Here is a 12,155-nt window from a genome sequence, read left to right as displayed (position 1 = left end):
TGTGTCAAATGAGCAGGTCGGCCTAGACGGTTTGGCTCAGTGGTTAGAGTGTCAGCCCTTGGACTGAAGGGTCCCAGCTTCAGTTCCCATCAAGGGCATGTGCCTCAGTTGTAGTCTTGATCACCAGTGCTGGTCAGGGCACATGTGTGAGGCCACCAACCCATGTGTCTCTCTCACATCCATGTATCTCTCTGTCTCTCCCCCACCTTCCACTTTCAATGGAAAAAATATTGTCGGGTGAGGATTAACAAACAAAAAAATAAAATGAGCAGGTCAGGCTCCTGCTCATTCGCCCACGGCCCCGTCCTAGGTGACCCCATCTGTCCACAGTGTGCCTCATACCCAGCGCCTGGTATCATTTGCCCCATGTAGCATCTGGATAAAACCCTCCTAGAGGTGAACAATCTCGTCAGCCGCGACAAGCATGTCCAATCCAACCTGGTGGCCAGGATCGTGTTCGAGGACCCGGCCACCTTCCTGCACCGCCTGCCCCGGGGCAGCGCAGTCCACTGCTCAAAGATGTGGAGCTGCCGCACCAGGATCACTGTGGAGCACCTCCGGCACGTCGTGGAGCAGAAAAACGGCCAGGAGACTGTGCCAGTCCTCTGGAGGTTCCTGCAGAAGGTGGGCACCTGGCAGGGACCATCTGCCTATTCCCCTTCGAGCCTGAGGCATGGTTAGAAGACAGCCTGATCTTCCCTAAGGGTGGGCACCGGGAACCCTGCTTCAGGGTTGGATCCTGACCCAGCTATCTGCAGCAGAGGACAAAGGGGAGGGTGGTGTGAACTTAACTCACAGAGGAATCATGCACGAGGTGGAATTAGTGGGAATCTGCAAAGACCTGGGGAGCAAGAAAGAACAGGCTATGAGTCTCGCCTGGCCATGTCCGGCCACCTCCATCCCCCCAGCGCCTGGGGCAGTTGGTCATCCATGCATGTCTGTTGAATGAAAAATTCCAGTCTAAAGTCAAACAAAATCTCACCGTTCCTGAACTGTTTGGGTTTACAGCACAAGGGGCATTTAGGGATGGTCGTATCCTTAGAACCAGAAACACACACTGCTCTTAGTTCAGTGCCCGGGACTTGCATTTTCTACAGTAGACATCCCAGTTGTTTCCCTCCACGGAGCAGTGTTTGCAGCTTAGCAAGAGTCCCAGAGAGCGAGCTCACAGCAGAGGGGCTTCATGTTAAGGCCCTGCTCTGTCCCTGGGAAGGTGCTCAGGCCAGGTCCTCAGCATGGCACCCCGGGGTGAGGCAGGCACCCCGCCTGGGCTCCAGGTCCTGGGCTCTGGGCTGCTCCTCTCCACACCCAGCCCATCCCCTGGGCCCTAGACCAGTGATGGCGAACCTTTTGAGCTCAGCGTGTCAGCATTTTGAAAAACCCTAACTTAACTCTGGTGCCGTGTCACATATAGAAATTTTTTGATATTTGCAACCATAGTATAAAAAAGATTTATTTTGATATTTATTTTTTATATTTAAATGCCATTTAACAAAGAAAAATCAACCAAAAAAATGAGTTTGCGTGTCACCTCTGACACACATGTCATAGGTTCGCCATCACTGGAATAGAGGCTGATATGTGGGCCTGTGAGACAGGGGCTTTGTCTACTCCACTGCCTCCAGAGTGTAGAACGTGCTGACACATGGCGAACCGCCAGGAGCTGCTTGCTGAAGGCATGGAACAGCCTTTTCCCCATTTCCAAGGCTCACACAAAATGCCACTCTGGCCCTGGCCAGGTTTTCTCAGTGGTTAGAGTGTCATGGGTTCAAATACTGGTCAAGAGCACACACCTCAGTTGCAGCTCCATCTCCCCCCTGGGTTAGGGTGTGTAGCTAACACATCCATGTTTCTCTCTCTCTCCCTCCCTTCTTTCCTCTCTCTCTATAAATCAATGGCAAATATTCTCGAGTGAAAATTTTTTTTAAAAAAGCCACGTTGACTGGATGAAAATACAAACACACGCCATGAGCCAGCCCCACGGCCTCTGTTCCCAGTGGCACTTTCTGGGCAGAAGAGGGATGTGATGGGTCGGTCTTCCCTCCCCAGGAAGCAGAGCTGAGACTGGTGAAGTTCTTGCCTGAGATTCTGGCCCTGCAGAGGGATCTGGTGGAACGATTCCAGAATGTTCCAGAAGCTGAGTACCAGTCCATCAGAGGTTTCATTGACAGTCACAGCTCAGGTAGGACTCTCCCGTCACAGGAGGTCAGGACACCTGTGTCTGGTGGCTCAAGGGTCATTCCAACTGGGGGTGGGGGCAGTTCTGGGCCCGCGGGCACTTTTCGCAGGAGAATGGGCTGCCATGAACCCCGGGACACGGCGAAGGCTTTGCTGCAGCCTCACTCCAGCTCCCCACACTGGGCCGCCATGCTCCCAAGGCAGCAGCATTTGGTGAGCGGGTGTAGGGCCAGCGCAATGTCCTGGCGGGTCTGACCTGCACAGTGGGGGTGTTTGGCAGGGGGCCTGAAGCAGCTGCTCCACAGCCGCATCACGATGTTTCTGTCCACGTGGAACAAGCTGAGGAGGTCTCTGGAGACTCGCGGTGAGTGCACGCTCCCCTTCAACGCAAAAGGCCACAGGAGGACCCGTCCTCATGGCCCTGCCTGCAGTCCCCTCTCCACACAGCACCACCTGCGTCTGGGTGGAGGGGTCTGGGATGGTGAAACCACACAGCTGGAAAATCCACCCTCTGGCCTGGCTGGCTTGGCTCAGTGGTTGAGCGTCAACCTATGAACCAGGAGGTCACAGTTCAATTCCGGGTCAGGGCACGGGCCCTGGTTGTGGGCTCTGTCCCCAGTGTGGGGCGTGCAGGAGGCTGCTGATCAATGATTGATGTGTAAATCTCATTGATATTTACTCTCTTCTCTCCCTTCCTCTCTGAAATCAATAAAAAAGAAAAAAGAAAATCCACCCTCAGTCCTCTTGGGTCTGTACATGTGCCAACAAAAGGGACTTGGGAGCTCTGGGGACAGTGGCACCTGGAGAACGGGAGGGGGACCTCAGTCCCTGGGCGCTGCTCAGGCTTGGGGTCCCTGCTGCTGCTCCTGCGGGGCCTCCGGGCCTGATGCCCTGCAGGAAGCGGCTCAGAGCAGCTGCTGGAAAACAGCCTGTCCTTTAAAGGGGAGATCAAGCTGCCTGCAGACTACTGCTGTGCCGACCGGGACCTGGACACAGAGTTTGAGGTCATTCTGCCCCGTCGCCAGGGCCTGGGCCTCTGCGCCACAGCACTGGTCAGCTACCTGATCGGCCTGCACAACGAGATGGTCTATGCGGTGGAGAAGTTCTCCAAGGAGGAGCACAGGTGAGGGCATGCCCGGGGGTCCTGCCCTCTCAGCCCAGGGAGGCGTTTCTGAGCCCTGGGGGCAGGGTCCGCAGGCCAAGTCAGCTCTCTGGCAAAAGCAGGTCCAGCCCCGCCCTCAAGTGTTACAGGCCTCTGCGCGGTGTCCTCTGCTCCGGCCGGGAGCAGCACGCTGGACCGCCCCGAGCGCCGTCTTCCATCCGCAGCTACTCCGTGGACGCCTCCGAGGTGGCCGACCTGCACGTCATCAGCTACGAGGTGGAGCGGGACCTGACCCCGCTGATCCTCTCCAACTGCCAGTACCAAGTGGTGCAGGGCGGCGAGAGCCTGCAGGAGCTGGACCTGGAGCGGATCCAGCGCCAGGTCATCGGCCGCTTCCTCCAGGGCAAACCCAGGCTGAGACTTAGGGGCCTCCCCACGCTGGTGTACAGGCAAGACTGGAACTATGAGCACCTGTTCGCCGCCATCCGGAGCAGGATGCCCCAGGTGAGCACTGTGCCTCTCTCACTGGGGGCTCCCTTCACACAGGCCACTCCCACACCAGGCGTTTCCTTCCCTAAGCCCACCCACCGCTCCTTCCGGAGGACAGGCGGGGCCGGGTGGCGGGCACACACGCTTTCTCCTGGAGCATGGCAGATGGCAGTCTCGTGGTCCCGGTGTCATGGCCATGTGTGCCGATGCGGAAGGCCAGAGAACTCTGTTTGTGGCGGGTGCATGTTGAGTGTGTGCATGTGTGTGCGTGTTAAATGTATGTGTGGAGTGTGTGTGCATGTGTCTGTGTGCACATCCTCACAAGTGGCTCTGAAGGTCCGGTGAGTCCCCATCTGTGACTAGGAAATAGCCGACACTTAGGAAGCACAGCGCTCCTCCCAGCCTGTGACCTGGGCGGTGGAGGTCAGCAGCCTTACCAGGCCTCCATGCACCCCTGCCCACGGACCCCTGTGCTGCTTCCCATTTCCAGAGCCCCCTCCCCCACTCGGCCACCAGCGCCCTGGGCAGGCAGCTGCAGTCCCACAGCGACACCTGCGAAGCTCTGTCCCTCGTGGAAGTCACGCTGGGGTTTCTGAGCACAGCTGGCGAGGACCCGAACATGGACCTGAACGTGTACCTGCAGGACAAGCTGCGCATGGGCGACCAGACCGAGCAGGTGGTAAAGGTGGGTCTCAAAGGAGACCAGCTCTACCCCCACCCCCCCATCCTGTCCTCACTTCCTGAGGGCACAGCGAGCAGGTCAGTCTAGCGGGCAAGTCTAGCAGTCCCTCCCCGGCCAGCCCGCCTAGACACAGAACAGACCCTGAGGTCGAGGGTGTGCTGGGAAGGGAAGACTACGCGCAGCAGCCAGGGCGGCAGTGGTGACCAAGGACAACGCACCTGCCCACTGGTCCTGGCTGGGGCTGACGTGCTGTGTAGGAGCCTCTCACTCAGAGAGGCAGGGACTCAGCACTGGAGCCCAAGGTGGAGGGAGAGGAGACACAGGCACCACCTGCAGGAACCACTTCCTCTCGCAGGCCTTACACCGATGTCAGCTCCAGCACATCATCGCCCTCTGGCAGCTCCTCTCAGCCCACAAGTCTGAGCAGCTGCTGCGCCTGCAGAAAGTAAGTCCCGCCTCCTGATGTCCACTTGACACTTACTTCCTGGGCCTCCCTCACCTGTGCCTCCTTCGCTGCAGGAGCCCTTCAGGGAGATCAGTGCCAAGTACCGAGTGGAACTCAGCCCGGAAAGCACCAAGCACCTGCACACATTCCTGAACCAGAGCTCCCTGGACACCTTCCTCCTGGAGCTCCACGAAATGATCCTCTTGAAACTGAAGAACCCCCAAACCGAGGCCACCTTCAACCCCGACTGGAGGTAGGGCTGGTGCACCTGCCGGCCAGGCACCCTCGCACCATCATTCCTGCGAACCTCCAGTTCCTGTCTTACCTGCAGTTCCCATTGCCAGGGTCCCTGAGGACTGGCTTTGGGGGTGTCAGTCTCTAGTGCAGGGGTGGGAACAGCTGGCCCATGGGCCGTAAAACGCCTGCGAAATCATTTGGTGTGGTCCTGTAAAGGCATTAGGGGTGAGTAAATGTTTGACCAAATATAACAGGCTAATTTTTAAGTTGAGAATTTGGAATGGCCTGTGAATGCTGTTATAAATATCCAAATGGCCCTTGGCAGAAAAAAGGTTCCCACCCCTGCTCTATAGGATCTTTTTGAATAATTACAAAAGTCATATTCTCAGTATAGCAACTGGACTTACTTGTCAAAGAGGTGTTCATTTTAACTGTCATTATGTTGTTGCTGTACTTATTTATGCATTCACTGATTGACTTTTTAGATTTATCTTTATAGTTGAAAGTATTACAAATGTCACCTTTCTCCCCCATTAACCCCTTCTAATCCACTCCCACCCCCACATTTTAACTCATAGAAAAAGCTACACCCATGCATAGTGTGAGAATACATACACTAATATTATTCGTCTTTTACATTTTCACCAACCTAATGGCCAGAAAATGCTGTCCCATGTCCACTCACAGTTCCCTATTCACTAGTAAGGCTGAAAATATTTTTTGTTTATCAGCCATTTGTATATTTCCTCTTAATTATCTCTTGATACCCTTTGATTATTTGGGGGGGGCTGTTTATTTTTTTTCTTAGTCTTAAAATATTAGAATTAACCTTTTATCCATTATGTTACAAATGCTCTTTATTAAAATATGTTTTCATTGATCTCAGAGAAGGGAGAGGGAAGGAGAGAGAGAAACATCAATGATGAGAGAGAATCATTGATTGGCTGCCTCCTGCACACCCCCTACTGGGGATCTTGCCCACAACTCCAGCCTATGCCCTGACCTGGAATCGAACCCTGACCTTGGTGTTGAAATTTATGAGGCCAAAGCTGACAGAATTTTTCTATGGAGCTTCCATGGGGACATAGAGTGATAAGGGCCTCCCTGATCCCGAGGCTATAAGATAGTCCAGAGAGTTTTCTTCTTGTGCTTCTAGAGTTTTATGTTGTACACTAGGAGCCCAGTGCATGAATTCGTGCACCTTGAAAGTAACTGTGGGCCATGAGGCTATGGTGGGTATAGGGGCAGGTCTCAGCCCATACTCCGGTTCCCCCACCCGGCCCCTCCCACCGTGGCCCCTGGTCCTCTGTCTGCCAGCAGCCCTGCTCCTGCCACTGCCACTTCCACATTCTGACAGTGTTGATCCTGCTTGCAACTGCTCATGGCGCAGAGCAATTGGTACAGGTGCCAGCAGCGGGTTCGAGCGGAGGCTGCTGCCCCAATTGCCCCTCGGGAGCAGGGGGAGGTGGAGAAGCCCTGAGGGGCAATCGAGGGCGGCAACCACCGCTAACACCCACTGACGGCGCCAAGAGATGGAACTGGTGCCGGGCGCCTGCAGCGAGTGCGAGTGTGAGTGGGGCCAGTGCCAGCATCAGGTGTGAGCAGTGGGCAGGACCACGGTGCATGGGAGCAAAGAATTTTCAGTAACCACCAGAGGCTTTCCCCGGTGACAGTGATCAGCACCCCACCTTGGTCTGGCAACCCCGCTCACCTGCTCCATCCCACTGCAGCTCATGCCCGCCATGTTCTGTGCACACCCCCTGGTGGTCAGCGCACATCATAGTGACCTGTTGTTTGGTTGTTCGATTGTTCCGCATTTAGGTCTGTTTGCTTATTAGGTTTTTATATATATAGATTATGTTGTAACCAGTTTATTGCTATGTGTGGTGTATGAGGTAGGGATTTAACTTTTCTGGTTTTCTAAATAGAAGTCAAACTCCAGTCCCCTCTCTAACAGTGCAAAGTCTCTATTTTCCCCTATTATGCTGTGTAGCATATACCTGTATACATTTCTATCTTTGGATTTTTTAACCCTCTCCTGAGAATGTTTATTGATTTTTTTTTTAGAGAGAGAAAGAGAGAGAGGTGAGAGAGAAACATCAATTGGTTGCCTCCCTTATACATCCTGATTGGGGATCAAGCCCACAACCTGGGTATGTACCCTGACTGGGGATCAGACCCGAGACCTTTTGGTGCTTGGGACAACGCTCCAACAAACTGAGCCACACCAGCCAGGGCCATGTCTTTGGATTTTTTAACAAGCCCTTGCTCCCCTGGGTTTTGGGTGTAGGGAAAGGAGCCCATTCCTGGGGAACCTAGATGCTTGTTCACACAGAATGGCAGGCTTCCCTTTCTATCCAGCAGGTCACACAGTTAGAGGGGCCTCCACCAGGCGCTCCTTCCTGCAGGGCTTGTGCAGCACATGGGAGGCAGCGGGTGCACACCAGAACCTCCAGCGGGGCTCCTGGTCCCAGGGGACCCACTGGCCTAGGGTGGCCTATGGCTGTCCCCCGGCCTTTCTGGTTGAGGGAGCGCTGGTTCTGCCAGTGGCTGGGAGGGGTGCCCACGGAGGCGTATCCAAGGTTGTCTGGAATATGTTCTAAATGCCGTCCCCTGTTCCTTGGTCTTTCAGCCTGAGAGACACTCTAGTCAGTTACATGGAGACTAGCAGGGATGACGTTCTCCCCGAGATGGAGTCTCTGTTCCCGGAGGAGATACTGCTCTGCCACTGCATCTCCGCGTGGAAAACAGCAGCCGAGCTGAAATGGGCACGACAGACGAGATAGAGCCACTGCCTGCGCACCACTCTACTCCTCCCCCACCCATGGCTGGCGCTGGGACTAGGCCTCAGGACCTGAGCCCCACACTCTCCAGGTGGTGACCACTGGTCCCTGAGGTGGGACGGAGCAGGACACGGGCCTCACGTTCCAGGGGAGCAGATGGGAACAGTCTGTCTCAGGCCTCTAGGCCCCTGATGGTCACATCCCCAGCCACCAGGCCCTTCCTCTGACTACATGTCAGAGCGGGGGAAATGGCGTTACACATTTTTGTTTTTTTTCCTAATATGTTTTGCACTCGTGGAAGAGAATCTGGCTTCCTTCCTTCCTCCTTTCCTGCTGAGTTCTTGCTTACACTAACCACTCTGGGGTAATTAGAGAAAGTTTAAGTCAGTTAAGGAAACGGCTGGCGGACAGAGAAGAGGCCAGTAAGGCAGAGGGGAACTGGTATGAGAATCTGTTCTCCTGGTCCCCCTGGCTCACAACCCTCCTATCCACTGTGGCAGGGCCCCTCCTCTCTGTCAAACTCATGGTCCTGCACACCCAGTACTCTCAGCTAGTAGATACTAGCGACGAGTCCAGGGTCTGAATTCATCTCCTAAGACCAGTAGAGAGTGTGATGAATTGAACGTCAGTAGAAAATTTTCAAATCTGTTCCCCAGCTGTGCCCCAGTTAGAGTTCTCTGTAAACTGACAAGAGATCAAGGATGTGGTCAAGGTTGGGTAACCAGACATAACACCAAGTTTCCTACTTCCTGACATCTGTGCGTCAAGGCCCTGATTAGACCCTTGCAACTGTACCCAAGGACGTTTGTGGTTTCTGTGAATCAAAGCTTGCCTAGCACCAAGGTCGGGGCTGCTGCAGGAGGAGAGCTCCCTGCGTGGAGACGCCTGTGGCAGTCGCTGGCCAGCTCAATAAACCCTCGCTTGCTGCTTAAGACCTAACTGGAGTCGGTGGTCTTACTCTCGCGAATGTTGGTCCATAACAGAATTGCCTGAACCTGGGAATAACTGAAAGAGCTCACGGGGGGGGGGGGGGGAAGGGATGGGTGGCGGGGGGGGCGGGGAGATGGGGAGAGAAGAAATAGCTCATGACTGTCAATTAACTGATGAAATCCCATAACCCGTGAGGAAAGATACATGGCTGGCATGCCCAAGGAGGTAAGGTCTTACAGAGAAGGGCCACAAGCAGAAGGGCTGTGCAGCAGGGAGATGCCCAGACAACGGAATGAGAGAGCAGAAGGTGAGGAGGAATCAGAGGACTGGCGGTGGTGCAGGCATGGATTTCTGGGTGAGCCTGCTGTTGTGCACAAAAAGGGACCACATGCTAACATGACAGCCCCAGGGAGGGCTGTGTGGTGGCCTTGCAAACTCAGAGACCTAAAGTAACCATGAAGGATGGTCTGAAATTAAAACTTTACCTAAAAGCAGTTATGGTGGGTAGTCACGTCCTAGGCTGGTATCTTCCCTGACAAAGGTCCATCTTTACCTTAACTGAGCCTACTGTCTTTTTGCATCTATGATAACATATTGTTGGAATGTCAAATTAATTTTCCTTTCTCCGGACCTCCTCAAAGCATAGGCACCACTCTGCGAAGACCACAAATACCCTCATTATTATTAATTGCTGACTGCTAACCATTCTGCACCCACCTGTGTAAAAGAAGCAGGTGTCTATCATTTACTTTTTATCCAATCCCAGAGGTTTCCCCACTTTGCTTTCTCCCACCTCCCTAACCTATCACCAATGGATTTCATGTAACCCCCTTACATCTTCTCTTTTGATTGTAATGTATAAAATAAGGTAAAAAATTGCCATTCTCCAGAGCATTATCCTCATATATTGAGGTTCTGCTTCCCGGCAATTGACAGTTTGGCTCAAATAAACTCACTAACATTCTTCAGAGGTTTAAATGTTCTTACAGTGACATTGTAGTTCCAGGCCCCAGGCTGTCCCCAGAGGAGCCTTTTCTAATTGGAAGAGAAAAATGAAACTTCTCCCTAAAGTGGCATTTTTCCAGTCAAACATAAGTGGGCAGCCAGAAGCTTGAGATCTTTCTCACATTCTTTATTTCCTTCTATTGGGGATCCCCCCACCCCACAACCCCCCAGCCATTAGCTCAGGCTGGGATAGCTGGGCCTTGGCTCCCGCCCAGGCCGGGGTGGAGGGTGCCCTCTGAGGCGGAGGCTGCTGCTTTTGGGGAGTGGCATTAAACTCCAAGGCTCTGAGCTCTGCTGTCACTCTGCCACCTCTGACATGGGCATGGTCACACAGGCCTGTAAAGACAGTATACAGGCTGCCAACTGTCTCTCAATAGAGACCAAACCCTGATGGCTATTCTTCTTTGCCCACCTGGGCAACTTCCCTCTCGGCAGCTAGGCACCTTTTACTTTTTGGGGTTCACCCCACATAGCCCCCTTTCAGGACAGCTAACACATAGCCATAACAATGGCCCTCAGTGTGGGAATCTGGACACTTGCCAGTTACTCCCAAAGACTACCAAGGACTGTAGAGCATCACTGGTCTACAGCAACTGCTGGCAGCTACAGCTACACTCAAACCTGTAAGAGCATCAAAGGTTAATACAACATATTAGTACAACGAAGCATAGTATTGGCACTATGGCCGCTTCAGGCAGCTAAATCTTCTGCTACTAAACATGACATATGGTAGGGCTATACAAACATCTTAGGGAGGTGACTAGAGTCTATTTTCGACCTTCCCACACAAGGTAAAATTGTCCTTGTCTCTCTGGAGCCATGTCCATGAAGATGCAGGCATCATCTAAGTCTATTACACAGTTTTCTGCGGGCTACTGTCAGGGCTGTGTATGCAGCCAGTTCTTCTTTCTAGCCATAAACACAGTCTGTCCAATTTCCTTAAAATGTATTCTGGCACAGGAGAAAGTTGCTTTGCTGTACACAGGCAGCTTAACCCCTATACAACTGGGCTTGGACCTCTGCCTAGAAACTGCAGTCTATAGGTTCAATATGCAGCCTCCGGTCCTCCTAACCCAACAGGGTTTCGGCCAGTCTCTGAGTCAGACTCCTCCTCTCTTGGAGAATTTCAAAGTCCTGATGGCTCCCGGGTCCAGGGAGAGTGCTCTTTTCTTTGCCCTTTTATTAACCCTGTTTACTAGTTACAGGGCCCAGCTTTCCTTGTCTTCCCAGCAGTCCCCTTTGTAGCAGAGCAGCGACTAGGCCTCTCCCAAGGGAGTGCACTGGAAGGGGATATCAGCCCCTTCTCTTCCAGCAGCAACAGGTACTGAACCCTTTTGGTACATTTGCCAACAGGGAGCTTTTACTAGCTCTATCTGTAGCTTTCATAGATCCCGGGCTTGCTGCTCTATTCCTCGGGCTGCAGGACGGCTAGTAGCAGTCACTGGCTTCTGGTTTAACTGCTGTAGCCTGCAAGCCAAAGGCCCAAGTCTTGTATTGCTTGTTGTAAAACACTCATTACTCATTGAGCAGCAGCGGGGCAGCTCTAGTGTCAGGTAAATTTCTGCTGGCCCCCACTTTCTTGCTGCTGCTGCTGCTTCTTTTAGGGCCACTGCAGGAAGCTCAGGCATCCAGCCCCCCTTCTTTGTCCTGGCTCTTGGGGGCTGAGTCTGCCTAGCAACCAGCTCTTAATCACCAGGGCGGCTGCAGACTTCAGCTCCATTTCTCCTCCACTTTGCTCCTGGGAGTTTAGTTGTTTTAATGTATTAGAATTCTGTATTCTTAGAAACCTTAATCTTTTAATGATTACCAAAAGTGAACAATCAGCATTTTTAGATTAATATTTATGACCTAGACCTTCTGTGATAAAACTAAGAACAGGTATCGGTCTAATTTAGCATTGGAAGGGTTAAAAAGAATAATCCTGGGCAGAGAAAGATTAACTGTGCTCACAGAAAACTTGTGACCTTGAAGTTAGTTGATAAGGCACCTGCTGGTAAGCTACAGACGAGGCCCCTACGCCTGCAGAGTGGTCTGCAGCCAGTAAAATAACTGCCAACACCCCCGCCCCTCCCACATCTCTCAGCCCAGGCCCGTTGCTTTCCCTCACAGCCTTCTAACTTCTACAACTTTTTTCTAATGTCTGGGGCAGACTAGGACACGAACGCTACGTTAATGGCCCACCTGTTCTCTGGAGCATCGAGGTCTATGGGTGTATAGATCCGATATGCCTCGCACAACCTCTCCAGGAACGCGGCTGGGCTCTCGTTCGGCCCTTGGGTGGTCTCAGTCACCACCGAGAGGTTA

At 53.0% G+C, this 12,155-nt stretch overlaps 1 protein-coding gene across 1 annotated transcript in view; it reads left to right on the top strand.

Annotated features, from left to right (window-relative positions):
• The window catches only part of LOC118679013 (E3 ubiquitin-protein ligase RNF213-like), a 99,940-nt gene extending 91,095 nt beyond the window's left edge, over positions 1-8,845 (top strand). The window contains 9 exon segments of the mRNA XM_036355243.1: positions 373-624; positions 2,050-2,182; positions 2,459-2,542; positions 3,121-3,301; positions 3,505-3,784; positions 4,260-4,454; positions 4,807-4,896; positions 4,971-5,149; positions 7,766-8,845. Coding sequence (XP_036211136.1) covers positions 373-624; positions 2,050-2,182; positions 2,459-2,542; positions 3,121-3,301; positions 3,505-3,784; positions 4,260-4,454; positions 4,807-4,896; positions 4,971-5,149; positions 7,766-7,919 — 1,548 coding nt within the window. The 3' untranslated portion in view covers positions 7,920-8,845.
• Positions 8,846-12,155: the final 3,310 nt, after the last annotated feature.

This window comes from Myotis myotis, unplaced genomic scaffold (assembly GCF_014108235.1).
Source record: "Myotis myotis isolate mMyoMyo1 unplaced genomic scaffold, mMyoMyo1.p scaffold_m19_p_22, whole genome shotgun sequence".
Classification (NCBI taxonomy): domain Eukaryota; kingdom Metazoa; phylum Chordata; class Mammalia; order Chiroptera; family Vespertilionidae; genus Myotis; species Myotis myotis.
The sequence above is the reverse complement of the archived record's forward strand: the minus strand, read 5'-3'. Positions and strand labels throughout refer to the sequence as shown.